At 42.5% G+C, this 15,790-nt stretch overlaps 1 protein-coding gene across 4 annotated transcripts in view; it reads left to right on the forward strand.

The window, feature by feature from the left end:
* Nucleotides 1–9,673, forward strand: part of col5a1 (procollagen, type V, alpha 1) — a 67,945-nt gene extending 58,272 nt beyond the window's left edge. For 2 of the 4 annotated variants that reach the window (XM_077542909.1, XM_077542912.1), the window contains 10 exons: nucleotides 3–56; nucleotides 235–342; nucleotides 1,042–1,095; nucleotides 1,171–1,206; nucleotides 1,281–1,334; nucleotides 1,927–2,194; nucleotides 2,483–2,595; nucleotides 4,259–4,327; nucleotides 7,177–7,410; nucleotides 8,180–9,673. In XM_077542909.1, coding sequence (XP_077399035.1) covers nucleotides 3–56; nucleotides 235–342; nucleotides 1,042–1,095; nucleotides 1,171–1,206; nucleotides 1,281–1,334; nucleotides 1,927–2,194; nucleotides 2,483–2,595; nucleotides 4,259–4,327; nucleotides 7,177–7,410; nucleotides 8,180–8,326 — 1,137 coding nt within the window. In that variant the 3' untranslated portion in view covers nucleotides 8,327–9,673. Of the gene's footprint in view, nucleotides 1–2; nucleotides 57–234; nucleotides 343–1,041; nucleotides 1,096–1,170; nucleotides 1,207–1,280; nucleotides 1,335–1,926; nucleotides 2,195–2,482; nucleotides 2,596–4,258; nucleotides 4,328–4,384; nucleotides 4,454–7,176; nucleotides 7,411–8,179 lie in introns of all 4 variants that reach the window. The other 2 variants (XM_077542910.1, XM_077542911.1) reach the window with 2 other exon arrangements.
* The last annotated feature ends 6,117 nt before the right edge of the window (nucleotides 9,674–15,790 follow it).

Consider the following 15,790-nt stretch of genomic DNA (forward strand, 5'->3'; position numbering starts at 1 on the left):
AGGGTCCTTCGGGCTTACCTGGTTTGAAAGGAGACTCTGGTATCAAAGGAGAGAAGGTGAGGCTATAAATTGTAACAACAAAGACTAATGGACTCATTTCCTAACCGATTGATCATCTGTGTTGTTTGCCCGCAGCCATCAAACCATTAGAGCACTGGCTGGCAGTTAGATGTATGACGGTGCTAATGTCTGCGCTGGCGTGTTATTGACTAGCTGTGTGCTCTCTCTCCTCAGGGCCACCCGGGTCTCATCGGTCTTATTGGACCACCGGGCGAGCAGGGAGAAAAGGGTGATAGAGGTCTTCCTGGTCCGGCGGGAACTGGTGGTCCCAAAGGAGACAACGTGAGTGAACGAAAGGTCGTCGTCAAAGGGCAGGCGGGAAAGCCAATTGATTGTCAAAGAAGGTGGTCCTGGAATGGGTTGTCTTTACTTGTCATTAACAAAATACAATGAAAATCAAGCTGCAAGACATTCATTTTCATCCATTAAGGCTATTGTTGTAAGATGAGTTTAAAATGATATTGAATTGATTTGGGATGATAGTTTGTTGTTTGTTAGTTGTTACGCTTAAAACTTATTTGCGTCAGGGCCTGGTCCGTTTTCACATGTAGCGTACATCCAACCATCCACTTTCCTCTCCTCATCTGGGTCCGGATGGCCGAAGGGGCAGTCGAAGTAGACAAGCACTGACCTACTGTTGACTTCCCTTTCTGCGGTTACTTCATCCAGCTCCATCGGGGAATACCGAGACATTACCAGGCCAGCTGTGAGATGTTGTCTCTCTAACATGTCCTAGATCTTCTTCAGGGTCTAGATTGGCCAAGACCACCTCATCTGGGAAGCATCTGAAATACTTAGTCCCTCCCCAGATGATCACTAGCTCGTTACTGCTGCTTGTATTTGCAATCTTTGGTTTGAGCCCATAGGTGAAGTTAAGGGATTACTGCGAGATTTTAACCTATTACCCTATGACCATGCTATTCACATTCCAGAACCCTGCCACAAACAAACAATTGCAGTAAGTAGTCTTTTTTTTTTTAGGGTATTGCTGGTCCTTCTGGTCCTCTTGGTCCGCTTGGTCCACCTGGACTACCCGTAAGACACCATTCACGTTACTTAGTCTTGTTTGATGATGAAATCATGATGACTTTATCAACTTTGTGTTGTCAGGGTCCTGCTGGTCCAAAAGGTGCTAAAGGCTCATCTGTAAGTTGTTAGACGAATAAGAACAGTCAGACGACTTTTAAAACCACTATAATTGAGTCATTTTCCCTTTTCAGGGTCAAACTGGACCTAAGGGAGAGACTGGTACCCCAGGAACCCCAGGCCCGCCGGTAAGGCAACATTTCTTCACCAGGAAGATGTGAATGATTCTGATGAGCTAACTCACCACGTACACAAACATTTTACACCAAGCTTGACCTCAAGAATATTTAACAAAGTTCAATTCAAATTGTATTTATACTAATGTTTACAAAGTGTTCTGATAGATTAAATGAAAATATATACTCCAAAGGTAAACACAGCAGATTTGTAAATGTACTGGATTTTAGACCAGCTCAGTGGCTAGTGGGAGAGAGTCCGCCCCAAAGACTGGGAGGTTGTGGGTTCAATCCCAAATCATACCAAAGACTATAACAAAGGGACCCATTTGCCTCCCTGCTTGACACTCAGCATTAAGGTTTGAGTTGGGGGTTAGATCACCAAATGATTCCCGAGCACGGCCCCTGGGTTGCTCACCACTCCCTCAGGGAGTGGGTCAGATGCGGAGACAGAATTTCGCCCCACTTAGGCGGGTGTGACAATCAGTGGTAGCTACTTTAAATGTTACTTTTAGCTTAAAAAAAAAGATTAAGCAGCAGTTACAACATTTATTTAGGTGAATGTTCGAGTACCCCTTGATGAATCGTTCCTGTCTCTAAACAGGGCCCCCCTGGCGACGTCATCCACCCACTGCCTCTTCAGGCCTCTACCAAGGGCCGCTCGCGCCGAAACATTGACGCTAGCCAGATGATGGATGACGAGGCTGGGGACGCCAACTACAAGGATTATGACGACGGCATGGAGGAAATCTTCGGCTCACTGAACTCGCTTAAGTTGGAGATCGAGCAGATGAAGCACCCGTTGGGCACGCAGGCAAACCCTGCCCGCACCTGCAAAGACCTACAGCTGTGTCACCCGGACTTCCCTGATGGTTGGTATTCACTGCGCCATGACCAGTTAGCCAAAAACTCATTTCCATATGGCCACATGAAGACTCTTCGTCCAGTTTCCTCATGTCACTCAATTGGCCACGCCTCTTTATACATGCAACATTACAGCTATTGTTGTGACTAGATTACCCTTTCCTTGCCAGGCAAGTTGATACTTTTGGTCTACGATATAGCGTGACCGTGGTGGGTGAACCGTGATAAAGTGAAGGAACGCTGAGTATATTCCTCGAGGGTCAACCGAAACCCATGCGCCTTCTGACTCTCCACAGGCGAATACTGGATCGATCCCAACCAGGGCTGCTCACGGGACTCCTTCAAGGTTTACTGTAACTTCACAGCCGGTGGCGAGAGCTGCATCTTCCCCGACAAGAAGTCTGAAGGGGTGAGTAGGGGCGCTGCTATTTTTAGCCTTGACTTCAGCAGAGCGGGTAACACGACTCCCATGCTAGCAACCGTACGACTTAATGCATAATCAGAGCACTGATTTTGACATTAAATTGGGTTATTTCCACTCTGGTACCCATGTTACTAGCCTCCATTTGGAGGGGGCATGGGGGAGGGGGGTGATGTTACTATTCTAACAGTCTCCCTTCACTTGTACATCCTCTTGCCTTTATTCATTTCCGAACAGCGGGCATCGAGACAGACAATTTAACCAGTTTTGGTTGTATTTACGTAAAGACGAGAGCAGCGGTGCGATCTGTTTGTCGGGTGGGAGTACAGCGTGGCGGACATTTTAATGAGGCCTCTCGCCAAGCCAGTCCCAACCCCACAGGAGCGGTGTCAGTTTGCTTAAGCCGGGAATAATGAAGCTGAGCTGGAGAAGAAGAAAAGCAATCCCGCGCTGTCAAGGTTTTGCGATATTAGTCGAGCATTTCCTGTCCAGTGGAGGGGGGGGGGGGGTTATGACTAGTACAATTGCTTTGTTAATGTACTTAAGTAATTTTTTTCTGGTATCTGTACTTTAGTTAGGTATTTATTTTTCTGATGACTCTTTATTTCTACACCGTACAGGCGTGTACTTTAGACTCATTGTTTTAAGCGCTGCAGAAGTCGACATGACTTTGATGTTGTCGGCTCCAAAAATGATGTGTTGCTTCTAGAGTTCGCCAATTCCTCATCTGAAAATACACATCCAGGCAAGGTGTAACTTTTCAGTTGTCATCATGATCTAATTTAGCCATTTGTTCTTCTTTTTTTCGGGTTTGGCTTTTCCCCATTTGAGGGGCATCATTTTGTGTGAGCCAAAATATTCCTGTACATAGCTTACCTTTTTTTTCCCACTTGTTTCTCTTTCAGTTCTGATTTGGTACGGTCTCCCCATCGGTGTCGTGTTCTTCCTTATTTTATTTCCGTACTTCCATTTTGAATCAGATCTCTTCTGACATGCTGTCCTTTAGTTCTCCTCATTACATGTCCAAACCACCTCAGTCTTGTACTTTCTTTGAAGCTTGGGTTACCTTCACCGACCCCCTGATGTATTCCATTTTTTATTCTATCTTTTCTCGTCACGCTGGATAACATCAAGGTTCTTTTCTTCTACTTTTTGGAGTGGTGCTTCCAATCACGCATCCATCATTGCTGGTGTACCCACTTCTTTAAGGACTTTACATTTTTCATTTCATGGGTTCTCTCCCAATCCACGTTGTATACAATGGTCTTGACGCATCATCATTAGTGTATTATGTGTATGATTTTTTTGACATTTTTAATACAGAGCCATACACAGCTTCATCAATGTCAAAGAGCTGAGGTCTGCTGTCTTTAAATAGCACCACAGCAAAGCCCCCCGGCGGACCGCGGTGTCTTCATTCATCTCTGTGTATGCCGCAATTTTTACAGCGGCAATTAGCTGCCAGCTGCAGTTTGTTTTGGCCAAAGCGGCACCGCGGCACTCTGGTCCATTCTGGCAGGTGTGGACAGCTACCCTCACTCCTCAGAGCCCCCGGAGGACAAGCATGAACGCGAAAGGGGTGAACTAATCATCTCTCCCTCATGGGCAACACTAACGATTTTTTTCCTTCCTGTCGATCCGTGCCCCCCAGGCTAGACTCACCTCTTGGTTAAAGGAGAAACCCGGCTCCTGGTTCAGTGAATTCAAACGTGGTAAACTGGTAAGCTGGCTCTTCCTGACTCCCTTTCCCTGAATGCCTGTCATATGGTTTTTACAGAGCAAAATGGCAAAATGGCCCAAAGACTCGCCAGGCACATGGTATAGTCACTACAAGAGAGGTTCCCTGGTAAGTGGCCCCCCACCTGCGGCCCAGGCTGGGACTGTGTGGGCCCCCAGGCCGTGCATGGTTATGGTACTGCACCTAAAGTACAGGACATTACTCTGGAAATTTAAGGGATACCTAGTTTTTGGGTGAAACCTACGAATGAGGATTAGGGCCAGTGAAGAGAGAAAACCAAAGTTTGGCAGGATTCTCACTTTGAAGTGAAAATTCTGAGAATAAAATCTGAATTTAAAGTCAGAATTCTGAGAATAAAGTGAGAATCCTGCCCAATTTTTTTTCTCTCTCTCTCTTCACTGGTCCTAATCCTCTTCCGTGCACAACAACCTATCCAAGTGAACTTGAATCTGTGTGTTAAGGTTCTAGTGGATTTCATTTTAATCCTGATATTTCACCTGAAAGACCAACACCCCTAAATTTCTAGTAGTAGTGTGTGTTTATGCGGCACATGGCTTGGCTTTACCGTTCTGATGGTAGTGGTGGTGCATGACTTGGCATGAGACGCATGCTTCTTCAGTCCAGCAGCAGAACCCGGACCGACGGGAGGGCGGATGGCACGTCCTGTCCTGCCGCCACCCTGTCCTAAGTCCCAAGAGAGTGACTGTATATCCTGACGACGTTGACTCAAGAAGAATCGGTAATAATTGCAACGCTAAGTCTGAAAAAGATTCAAGTCTAAAAGGTTCCACTTGAAGGTTGTGTTCACATTATTGCTACTCTGGTCCAGACCTTAATTGGAGTGTGGGGGGGGGGGGTCCTAGGATCTAGGGTTTGGGTTCAAGGATTAGGATTCTAGGATCTAGCTCAGTGATTCCTAACTACTGTCCTATGGTACATTAGTGTGCCATTAGAGGCTTCTTCAGCATACTCTACTTCCTTGACACCAATTACTACTTTACTATTAGTCAGGGTTTTGGCTCCATCTTAGGGTGTTACAGGAATAACTGCAGTTTAGAGGGAGTTGAAACAAACATATTTGTTTGATTTTCAACGTTGCTACGGTCCGTGTCTTTGGCCTTTGAGCTGAACGGGTCAATCAAGGTCTCTGCGGGCTAGTTTGATGCGTCGCCGTTCTTGAACGGCATCACAAGCAAGCATGAACACAACCTTCATTTCGACAACCTTCTTCAAAATCAAATTCGACTTTGGGTGTAGATGTTGCGAGTCCAGCGGGTCAGCGCATTCAGTCACCAGCCACCCGGGGGTTTCCGGGACACGCAGTCCCTTCAGGCTGTTATGATGATGATGATGATGATGATGATGATGACAAAGAGGTAATGTTCCTGGATCCACATGCTTGGGGGGGAAGCATGACCATCTGAACTCGTTGGGCCACAGTGTCGACACTCTTCAATAATTAAATGGTACGCCAACGTTAGAAGTTGAACTTGATTTTCAAACCAAATTTGATTCACTTAGCATACCTTAGTTTAGAAATAGCTTTAATTTGGGAACCAGAAATCCCACATTATGATAATAAAGTGAATTGATACGTTACATTATTTAGCTCCTCCTTCCTCATATCTCAACCAATTCAAACCATTTGGGCCTTTGAAGTTCTCATGTACCAATAAATTGGTCATCAAGTCCAATGTTAGTGTGGCTACTGTGGCTCAGGAGATGCATGTGAACGAATGAACGAATGAAAGTGCATGGAGAAGACATGGCGATGCTTCGTTCCAACGGCTGCCGTTGCGCATGCGCCCAGTAAGTTTGTCGGGAACGACCAAGCCACAATGTGGACCTTAACGGATTTCTCATGGTTGGTATACAAATCGGTCTTCATCTTAATGGGATCTGCCTCACTTTATTGCAACACCGCTGCAAAATGAGAATCGCCTCGTTTTGTAACAACTACCTTAAAAGTATTAGCGTCACAAGCTCATTCCGAACAATACATGATGGCGTATTTTTCCACAAAAACGAACAAAAACATAGCTAATCATTCAAAAAATGCTAATAGTTAAGAAATTTGGAAAAATATTCAAACAACCACTTTAACAATGAAGGCAACTTAGATCGGAAAATGCAGCTAATTAACGTAGACTTGTTGGCATTCACCTTCCAGCATCGATTGATTTGCACTCAAATGTAACAATTCATAGAAACTTTATGATGTATGGTGGCACATTTTATAGCCCCAAACTAAGCTGAAAATGTAATCAGGATTGCTCGTGTTCAAAGACGCTTTCTTCGAAAGATCTGAGCTTTTGTTGTAATTGAAAACTTCTGCATTGATAGGAAGTAATAAATGGAACTGGAAACTAGACTTTGCGTGGGGATGCTGGAAGCTTGTGAACGAAATTGAAAGATAAATTATGTGGAAATTGACACTTGAGGTGTGAATTTTTGAAGCAAGTTGAAATTTATCAAAGTTATTAAAAAATATGACTGAGATAGATATTAAAGTTAAAAAGAAGTAAAGGGAAGCTACAGAACTGAGATACTTTGCTGCTTTTACTATTTACAGTACTTAATAGGTCTAAAAGTAATAATAGTAATAGTAGTACTGATGCTTAATAGTATCTAATATTACGCTAATCCACATAAGAATTGTAATCATCATATAGATGCAAATACATACTGCAGATTCTTTCATGAAATGTTTTTTTTTGACTCGCCATCTTTGCGCCTCTATCACATGCCGGTGGTTTCCTCCCCCGCTTTTTTTTTTTTAAACATTTCAAAGCAGACTAAAAACAACCGCCGCTGTTTGTTTTGGGCTGCAGCTCTCCTACGTGGACGCTGAAGGCAGCCCCATCGGCGTGGTGCAGATGACGTTCATGCGCCTGCTGAGCGCCGCCGCCCGCCAGAACCTGACGTACAGCTGCCACCAGTCGGTGGCCTGGCACGACCAGGACGGCGACAACTACGACAAGGCCATTCGCTTCCTGGGCTCCAACGACGAGGAGATGTCTTACGACAACAACCCCTACATTCGTGCCGTGATGGACGGCTGCGCGGTAAGCAAAGACGACGCTGGCGGTCCTCGAGATTTTGATTGGATGGGGTGAAAATGTTTGTGTCACAGCTGTAGCCTGTTTTATTCGTAAATAATGAACCGGTTTACAAATACGATTAAATATTTTTGCAGCACGTGTGGGGTGGAAAATTCACTTTTAACACACGTGGGTAGAGATTTTTTTTGTAGTCAATGCGAATTTGATGACGTTGATTAATCGATGGCCAACATTTTTGCCACTGTCAGTTTCACACCAAAATACTATTCGGTGGATCGGCATAGAAACAAATAGGGCTGAGTTTAAGAAATCGAATATTCGATATCAAATCGATTTTTCTTTTCGAGTGTGAAATCGATTTCATTTTGCTCATAAATAGAATTATCTTACTGTTTTCTTGAAATTTACTGTTTACGTGAATTTAAAAGTATCTCCTTATATTTTTTTTGAAAAAGCTGATTTATTGCACAATTCAGAATCTTTTTAATTATTGAATTAGAATTATGAAAACATTTTCATCTCATCCATGCTGATGCCAATCATTGTGTGACACTTACAGTATTTTATTTTGAAATGGCTTGGTCAGAACCAACAAAAAGCCCAAAAATGGTCACAATAACGCCTAGGGGTTAAATGATTATAACGTGTTATTTTTATTAATAAATAAATAGTTTAATCAGTTTACTGCCTCTGCAAAATTGAATTTGGAATTTAATGTTTGTGGAGTTTTTTTTTTTTTTTTTTTATCATGTGGCCTTTTTGTCTCCCGCAGCTGAAAAAGGGCTACGACAGGACAGTACTGGAGATCAACACTCCCAAAGTGGAGCAGGTGCCAGTTGTGGACATCATGTTCAACGACTTTGGAGGCTCCACGCAGAAGTTCGGCTTCGAAGTGGGACCAGTCTGCTTCGTCGGCTAAAGACTGAGCGAAATATGGAGGCAAATTTTAAGAAAAACAAACAACACTTATTTTTGTTTCTAGGACAATTCTATTTGTAAAAAAAAAAAAAAAAAAAAAGTTGTTTTTTTTCCATAAAGCAAATTCTGTAGGATGAGAGGAAATAACCTTGAAACCTCAGCGTGCCTTCTTCTCCATCACATGCAAGTTTTGAAAGTGGATGATCACATGGTGCTGTTCGCACCCGTGTCATCTTCCGCCATGGACTCCATTTTGGCTCCTCTTCCTCCTTCCTGTCACGCACGTTCTTCGCTTTATTGTTGGGAGCTTCGTTTGTGCATAATTTGTCCCTCCCCCCTTCCAGCCCTTTTTTTTTTTTTTTTTTTTATAAATATATATAAATATATAAATAATTTCTATGTTTGTAAGTACATTCTGTATATTGATCCTTGTGTTTGTTTTATTGCTCTACTGGCTTCAAAACGTGCATGTGACTCAATCGACTGGGCGGATACGGCAATGACATCATCATCATCACCATCGACGACGAAGAAATTCAATGTTTTAAAAAAGACAACAAATGAGGGACTAAAAAATTGGGATTCTTGTTTGTATGAATGGAAATGGAAAAAAAAAGAAGAATATTTGCTCGAATGATTTGCAACGAAAAAAACTAAAGAAATAAAAATCGGATGACGTCACCAGAAAATCGGAAAAACTTCGGTGCTATTTTTCTCTTCTGTGGTGCTACACTTGGTATTTTTCCTCGTGGATCTTTTTGCTGCATATTGTACGTTTTTTTTTTCCTCTCAACGCAGCTATCTGCTTGAATTTCGGGAATGAATCAGAGTGACAAGAAATAACCCAAAGAGCGTTTTTTTTGTTGTTGTTGTTGATGCTCGTGACGAAAAACCATGCCAAAAAAAAAAAAAAAAACACAACAAGAGCTTTAAAGTCGACATTTCGAATGGGAAAGGTGCTTTTTCTTCTTCTGAAACAGGTTTTTCTTTTAATAATAATAATTGTTCCAACTATGCACTCTTTTACGCTTATGACCACTAGTATCGTACCACAGAATTTCTTCACACACATTTTTTTTCTGTTCATGTTTCCTAATTTTTAAAAATAATAAAAATATTTGAATAAACAAATATGTGACTTGCACAATTTCTCCATATGCTTTGTAGAAACAGCCAATTTTTTTTTTGTCTTTGTCAAACCTGTGTACAGACAAAAAAAAATAGATCTATTTGCTTTTTTTCCTCTTTTTTTTTTGGTTTTCAAAATGTCAATAAATCAAAGTTTACTGTGGCCATCCACTCCTTTGTATGTCTTTTGAAGCATTAAAACTCATCTGTATGCATGAAATGGTTAAGTTTGCTCTCTTGTTGTCACCACCATTATTTATTGTATTATTTAATAAAAAATAATAAAAATATGTACATCACAAATTTAAGTGTAAAAAAGGCCATTCGGGTATGAAGAGTTTATATCTTTTGAGTTGTCTTTGTTGAATAAATCGGCGAATCCGGACAGCAGCTAGCGGTTGCTAACGTAGCCGCGGTTTGGTTTATTTTTTTTCCCCACTCTTCCTGTGCTGACTGACTTCCAGGGGGGAGGTCGGGCAAATAAAATATGTTTGCCTTGTTTTTTTTCCAATTCGCACACGTCCTCACCACGCACACACAGGTTTGTTTTACTATATTTGTGGGGCCATCTCATTGCGAGAAATGCTGTTTTGACATTTTTCTCCCGGCTGACTGCTTCAAGTTAAAAAAAAAAACGACAGCGCTGCCGAACTGGCGAGCGTAGCTAGCGCTACCTGCTGGTGTGGATGAAGCATTGCAAGCACTAAACAAACGTCAACTGAAATGTTTGTGCCATGCACACACGGGTGACTTTTTCCACACACAAAAAAAAGCACAAAGAAAGTCATTTCCAGGTATGACACTGGTCAAATTCCGCCCTGCCCGAACTGTTCTACTCGACGCCTGTGTGGCAAGAGCTTTATCACGACGGCACATCGACCAACGGAAAAACCTCGGCTGTTTAATCTGGAAGCACATTGGAGTGGGAAAAAGCCTGTTATTAAATTCCACACGACGTGCGTTGCTGCTTATCTTGCCGCTTATCTGATTGGCATGCAAGTGGGTCAGTGGCAGCGGGACCCGACTTCTGATAAGCGAGTATCGTCTGGCTGGCTCAAAGCAATTACGCGCCGACACGAGGGGGAAACACGGCCAACCCGAATCTCCCTCCTCTTGACCCGACTAAACGAAACCCACAGCGCTCTTTAAATGAGGCGTTCTCATTAGAATTTTAATGAGCGCTTCTTGGCTGTTAAGCACCAAAGCACATACCAGAACAATCTCACGGAACATCACCAAACAAAAATGTTTATGACGATCTCGTTCTGATGTCCTCACAAATGTGCAAAAGTGCGAAATCCGGTCTTGCTTAAACTCCTGAACTCTGAAAAACGAATTCAGACACTTGTTTCTGAATAAGAAAGATTAAGATTGATTCAGAGCGCCTTGTTGTTGCCCGTGAGTGTGTGTTTGTCTTGGAGAAAAGAGGAGTGAGGGTGAATAAATAGTCTGGCAAACAGCCAGCATTCAATCCAGGACTTTTAGACGAACGTGGACGCTTTAGAGTGCCTCATTGTTGTCCATGAGTGTGCGCATGAGAGACGTCAGAAGAGCAAGGTGGAAAATAATTCTATATCACTTGGAAAAAAAAGGTGGCTACCTAGAGGATAGGGGCTTCACGCTGGCATTAGAGCGCCTCGTAGTCATAGTAAGGAAAAGCAATGCAGCAACACGTGGGATATTCCAACCACTGGAAGCTTTTGAACTATATTTTCGCGGCTCAAACGTGTAAGGATGTGTAAGCAGAAGAAAGATGCTAGCATCCATTTGATCAGACTGACGTGTTGGAACTGTGTTTGATTGACAATTGAATGGCAACAAGTAGATGAAGGGGTTAATTGGACATTCTGCTATCTCGGGGAACAGAACGTTCTGTCAATATATGGCACTGGCAGATAGATAAACAGTAAGTAAATCATTCTTACAAGGACAAAAGTAAAGTCCCTACCTAAAATAATCCCCCCCATTAGAAATAATACAAAGCAAAGCACTGCCTGCTCGCTATTCACAGAAACGCCGTACTGTTGTGTTGTCAGAATCTTTGTGCCGTTTTTCTTGTCTTTTTCGCAATGAATCAGGATCAGACAATCCAAAAAAAAAAAATACATAAAAAAATGCAATGCTGCCATTTTTCTATTTTAATTGGACATCTGACTGGCCCGTTGCCGTCAATCAAGTTGTCTTAAAAGTTAACAACACGTAAAGTGATGCACAGCCAATACGGCCGCTGATTAAAGCGTAAATCCCGCGCACGTCCTCAGGTGCGAGGTGGCGTTTGTCAGCTTTGCGTCGACTTAAGTCAAAGGCGCCCGCGTGAATCAGGACATTTTTAATGACGGGATATTTCACGAGGCTTTCGTGTATGTTTTTTTTAAATTTTTTTTTATTCCCCGTTAAATCATTTGCGTACCAACAAAACAGAAAAAGGCAAATCCGAGCGTGTTATTTGCCGATGCAAATGAGGGCTCTAAAATATGATATATGTACGCTTTAGCGCGGAGAGAGGCGTACATACAGGCTGGAGCACAGGAGAAGGATTAAATATTGCTGATGTGCTGCATATATTTGCGTGCAAATGTACGGCTAAGCCCATTTTTTGGTTTCTCAGGCCTTTCCCATACCAAAAAATGCCAAAGAGAGATATATATATATATATATATATATATATATATATATATATATATATATATGATTTTGATGATTTTAAATGTGATTTTAACTCTTTGACTGCCAAAAACGTTAAATAACGTTTCGTAAAATCCTATGGAGGAGTGCCAAAGACGTTAAAATACGTTTTTTTTTCAAAACAGAGGTGAAACTAACCATTTTCTATTGTTGATTACTGAAAAACGGAATAAGGTAGAAACAAACTTTTTTTTCTGATGAAAGATGAGAGTCCAATCTTTCATTTGGTAGTATGTGTGTTTCCATAGTCCAAACACATAATTTCCTGTGGACCTTGAAAGATCAGTCAGTAATGCTTAAATCGGCTGGCACCCACGGCATCCCTTTTCTGAAAACGTCTGGCAGTCAAAGAGTTAAGTACGGTATATTTATTTCGAAATAAAGTGGAATAAGGACGTTTGTCACACAAAAGTGATGTCATCTAGCAGCAGCCAATAGAGAGGCACCTTCAGATGACATCACTCACTAGGCGACAATTTTGCGTGCTTGACTTTTGGCTCCAATGGCTCGGCTCGCCCGCTTTTTTCATTTCACTCAGCTGATATGCAACGCTAGGTAAGAAATGTGTTAATTTTTTTCATTTTACCACGGTGTTTATTAAATACTGCGCACAAGTAATACACTTGAAAAAAGAAAACTAATACTGTAACTAAAACGGACTAAAACGATCTTTTTAAATAACAACAAAAAATAAAAACTAATCAAAATGACAAACTCATCATCGTCCTTGCCGATTGTCTCGGGTCTGGTCTGGTGGGCCCCTTTGGCCCGTTTTCTCTGCGAGGGGATGTTGTGGGCTTCAAAGCAGACGCTCATCTCCGCATCCCGGGCCTAGCGTGCTTGAGGAGGGGCCGGGGAGGGTTACGGGCACCGGAGCATATGGTCTCCCTTCTGGCATTTAAAGCCCAGCATCTAATTAAATCAAGGCTACGTTCTGCAGCGGCGCTACAAAGCGTCTCCTGCTGAGAGAAGCCTCAAAGTCATTTTTGTTAAATATTCCCTTTTTGCGCCTCCAATGCCAACTCAGCCAAGGATGAGTGGCTTCTCTATTTTAAGTCTGCGGAGAAACTTTAGTTTTTTTTTTTGTTTTTTTTTATTCCCCCGCCCCGCTCTCGAGAAATCTCAGATGTTTGTAACCCCCTATGACAGCGCAACACGATAGTTCAGTTTTTTTGTTTTTTTTGCATGTTAATGATCTCTGCTCCCACTTGTTATGCCACGCGTCAACTCGACGTTGTTACCTGCCATCCTGCAGGGAAAACATGGCCGCCTCGGGTGGCGTATTTACACATCAAAACATCGCGCTCGCCTCCCTCGTCGCCGCCGCCGCCGCCTTCAACGCTTGTCTCGCTGGCTTTGCTTCCATTTTTTACCATTGTTGCTACTTTTCCAAAGACCCTTTTCAAAACTGACTGACGCTAAGTCCTAATGCAAGGTCGTGTGGAAGTGCCAACGTGGAGTAAACATCTTTGACTGGCGTATTTGCGGGTACGTTCAAACGTATTTAACTCATTGGCTCCCCAAAACGTAGTGTCCCAAAGACGTATTTATGCGTTTTTTATGTTTGTTTTTGTTTTTTATGCTAGAGCATACAGAAGTCTTTGATGCAGCCTCTGAACATTAGAGAAAAGTTGAAGCATTGGTAGTTATGACAAAAACGGCCAGCAGGTGGCAACAGAGTATAAGAGATCAACCAGGGCCATGTTGCTTCAGTGAAAATGACCAGGAGAGGAAATTTTGATTAATCACTTAATTAAAAAGGCTATATTTTGCCCGCCAAATTTAAAGAGCACCTCTTATGTGTTATTTTTTTTCGACATTTAATGTTATGAGGACGTCTTCAAAAAAATTTATCCACTGCACACGCTCGTCCTCTTTTTCTAATCTTTTTCTAATTACTTGCATAATTCGGATTCGGGTTAGAATTTCCCGCGTCCTGTCTGAGGATGTGACGTAATGTGCGTGGTGTGTATGTGAAGAACGGTATGTGCAGTTTCATTTGTCATCAGCAGGTGGCAGTAGCGATTCGAAATGGAATGCATGCAGTTATGTTTATTACTCAAACACAACCTGTGCTACCTTTAACGTAACCATCCGCTGTCAAGCTAAAGGATCATCTGCGGTCAAAATTAATAGTGTGATTAATCTGCGCTAATACATGATTAATGCATTTTTTTTGTTTGAGAGGAATTAATTAGTTAATGCTTTAACTTTGACAGCATTAGCTTGAACGTAAATATTTTTTTTTGCTTGCCTGTTCAATTCCGTCGTTTTGATAATGAAATCCGTGCTTGCCTCTCGTCTGGCAGTTTATGGAACTTGTTGGTTGTCTAGACATTCACTTGGACCAGCCAGGGCCGCCCCTTTAGACCGGCTAATTTTAGCAAGACAAGAAATCAAGTCTTAATTGTGCTATGAATTTTTACCCTTGGGCAATTAAAATGAAAGCATGCCACAAACATGTTACAAAGACATCAGGGAATTGCTGAAAATTGTAAGGGGGGGGGCATAATTTGTCTCCTGTAAATGAACACTGATGGCCATTTTGGTGCACTGAGAGTTAGGGACATTTGTCCTCATTGTTGCTCCAAACTGGGTCACTTTTATGCGGTAGTTTTTTTTCTTCTTCTTTTTTAATCACGACAGACTCACACTAAAAGCCTGCAGGTGGTCAGCATAAGTGCCACATACGAGCATCATGTTGGGTTTCCAGCTGCGTTTCGCTTGCAGTTTGGTGACAGCGCACCTGTGTCGTCGTCGTCGTCGTCGTCGCTCGGCTGCACTCGCCGAAAAAGACAACACCAAAAAAAAAAAACTTGACAGGTTGACAAACGAGCAGAAGTCTGTGTTGGTTCCTATTCCTAATGTGTAGTTTCCTCATTAAAGCAAAGCATATGCTGCTTTTTCTCGTCACGTCAGGAAAGTGGAGCGAAGAGATTTCCGCGATTGATTCATCATTTATGGGATAAAAAGATCCACCAAGGCGGGGAGAGATTAAACGAAATTCATAATAGCACTTTGTAAAAAGCAGATCTCCACTAAAGACCACCCAAGTATTGGACATACCAATTAACCGATTACAGTGTCCCCCTGCTTACAAATTGCTTTTAAACTGGCAGTATGAGCTGAATTTTCCAATTTGTGACTCATGGACAGAGGTGGCAAATCCAGGTCCAGAAAGTAAAAACCCTGCCACAATTTGGCTTTAGTCCCTGATGCTAGCTAGCTAGCTCCCTAGCAGATAAACGAGCACCATAGGAGCTATCTAGCTAGCACCATAGGAGCTATCTAGCTAGCACCATAGGAGCTATCTAGCTAGCACCTGGGGCTAAAGCCAAACTGTGGCAGGGTTTTTCCCCTTCCGCCTAAATTAAATAATACAGCATTGTTACGATCAGAGGTGGCAAATCCAGGTCCAGAAAGTAAAAACCCTGCCACAATTTGGCTTTAGTCCCTGATGCTAGCTAGCTAGCTCCCTAGCAGATAAACGAGCACCATAGGAGCTATCTAGCTAGCACCATAGGAGCTATCTAACTAGCACCATAGGAGCTATCTAGCTAGCACCATAGGAGCTATCTAGCTAGCACCTGGGGCTAAAGCCAAACTGTGGCAGGGTTTTTCCCCTTCCGCCTAAATTAAATAATACAGCAGT

This window comes from Vanacampus margaritifer, chromosome 14 (genome assembly GCF_051991255.1).
Source record: "Vanacampus margaritifer isolate UIUO_Vmar chromosome 14, RoL_Vmar_1.0, whole genome shotgun sequence".
In the NCBI taxonomy this organism is placed as follows: Eukaryota; Metazoa; Chordata; class Actinopteri; order Syngnathiformes; family Syngnathidae; genus Vanacampus; species Vanacampus margaritifer.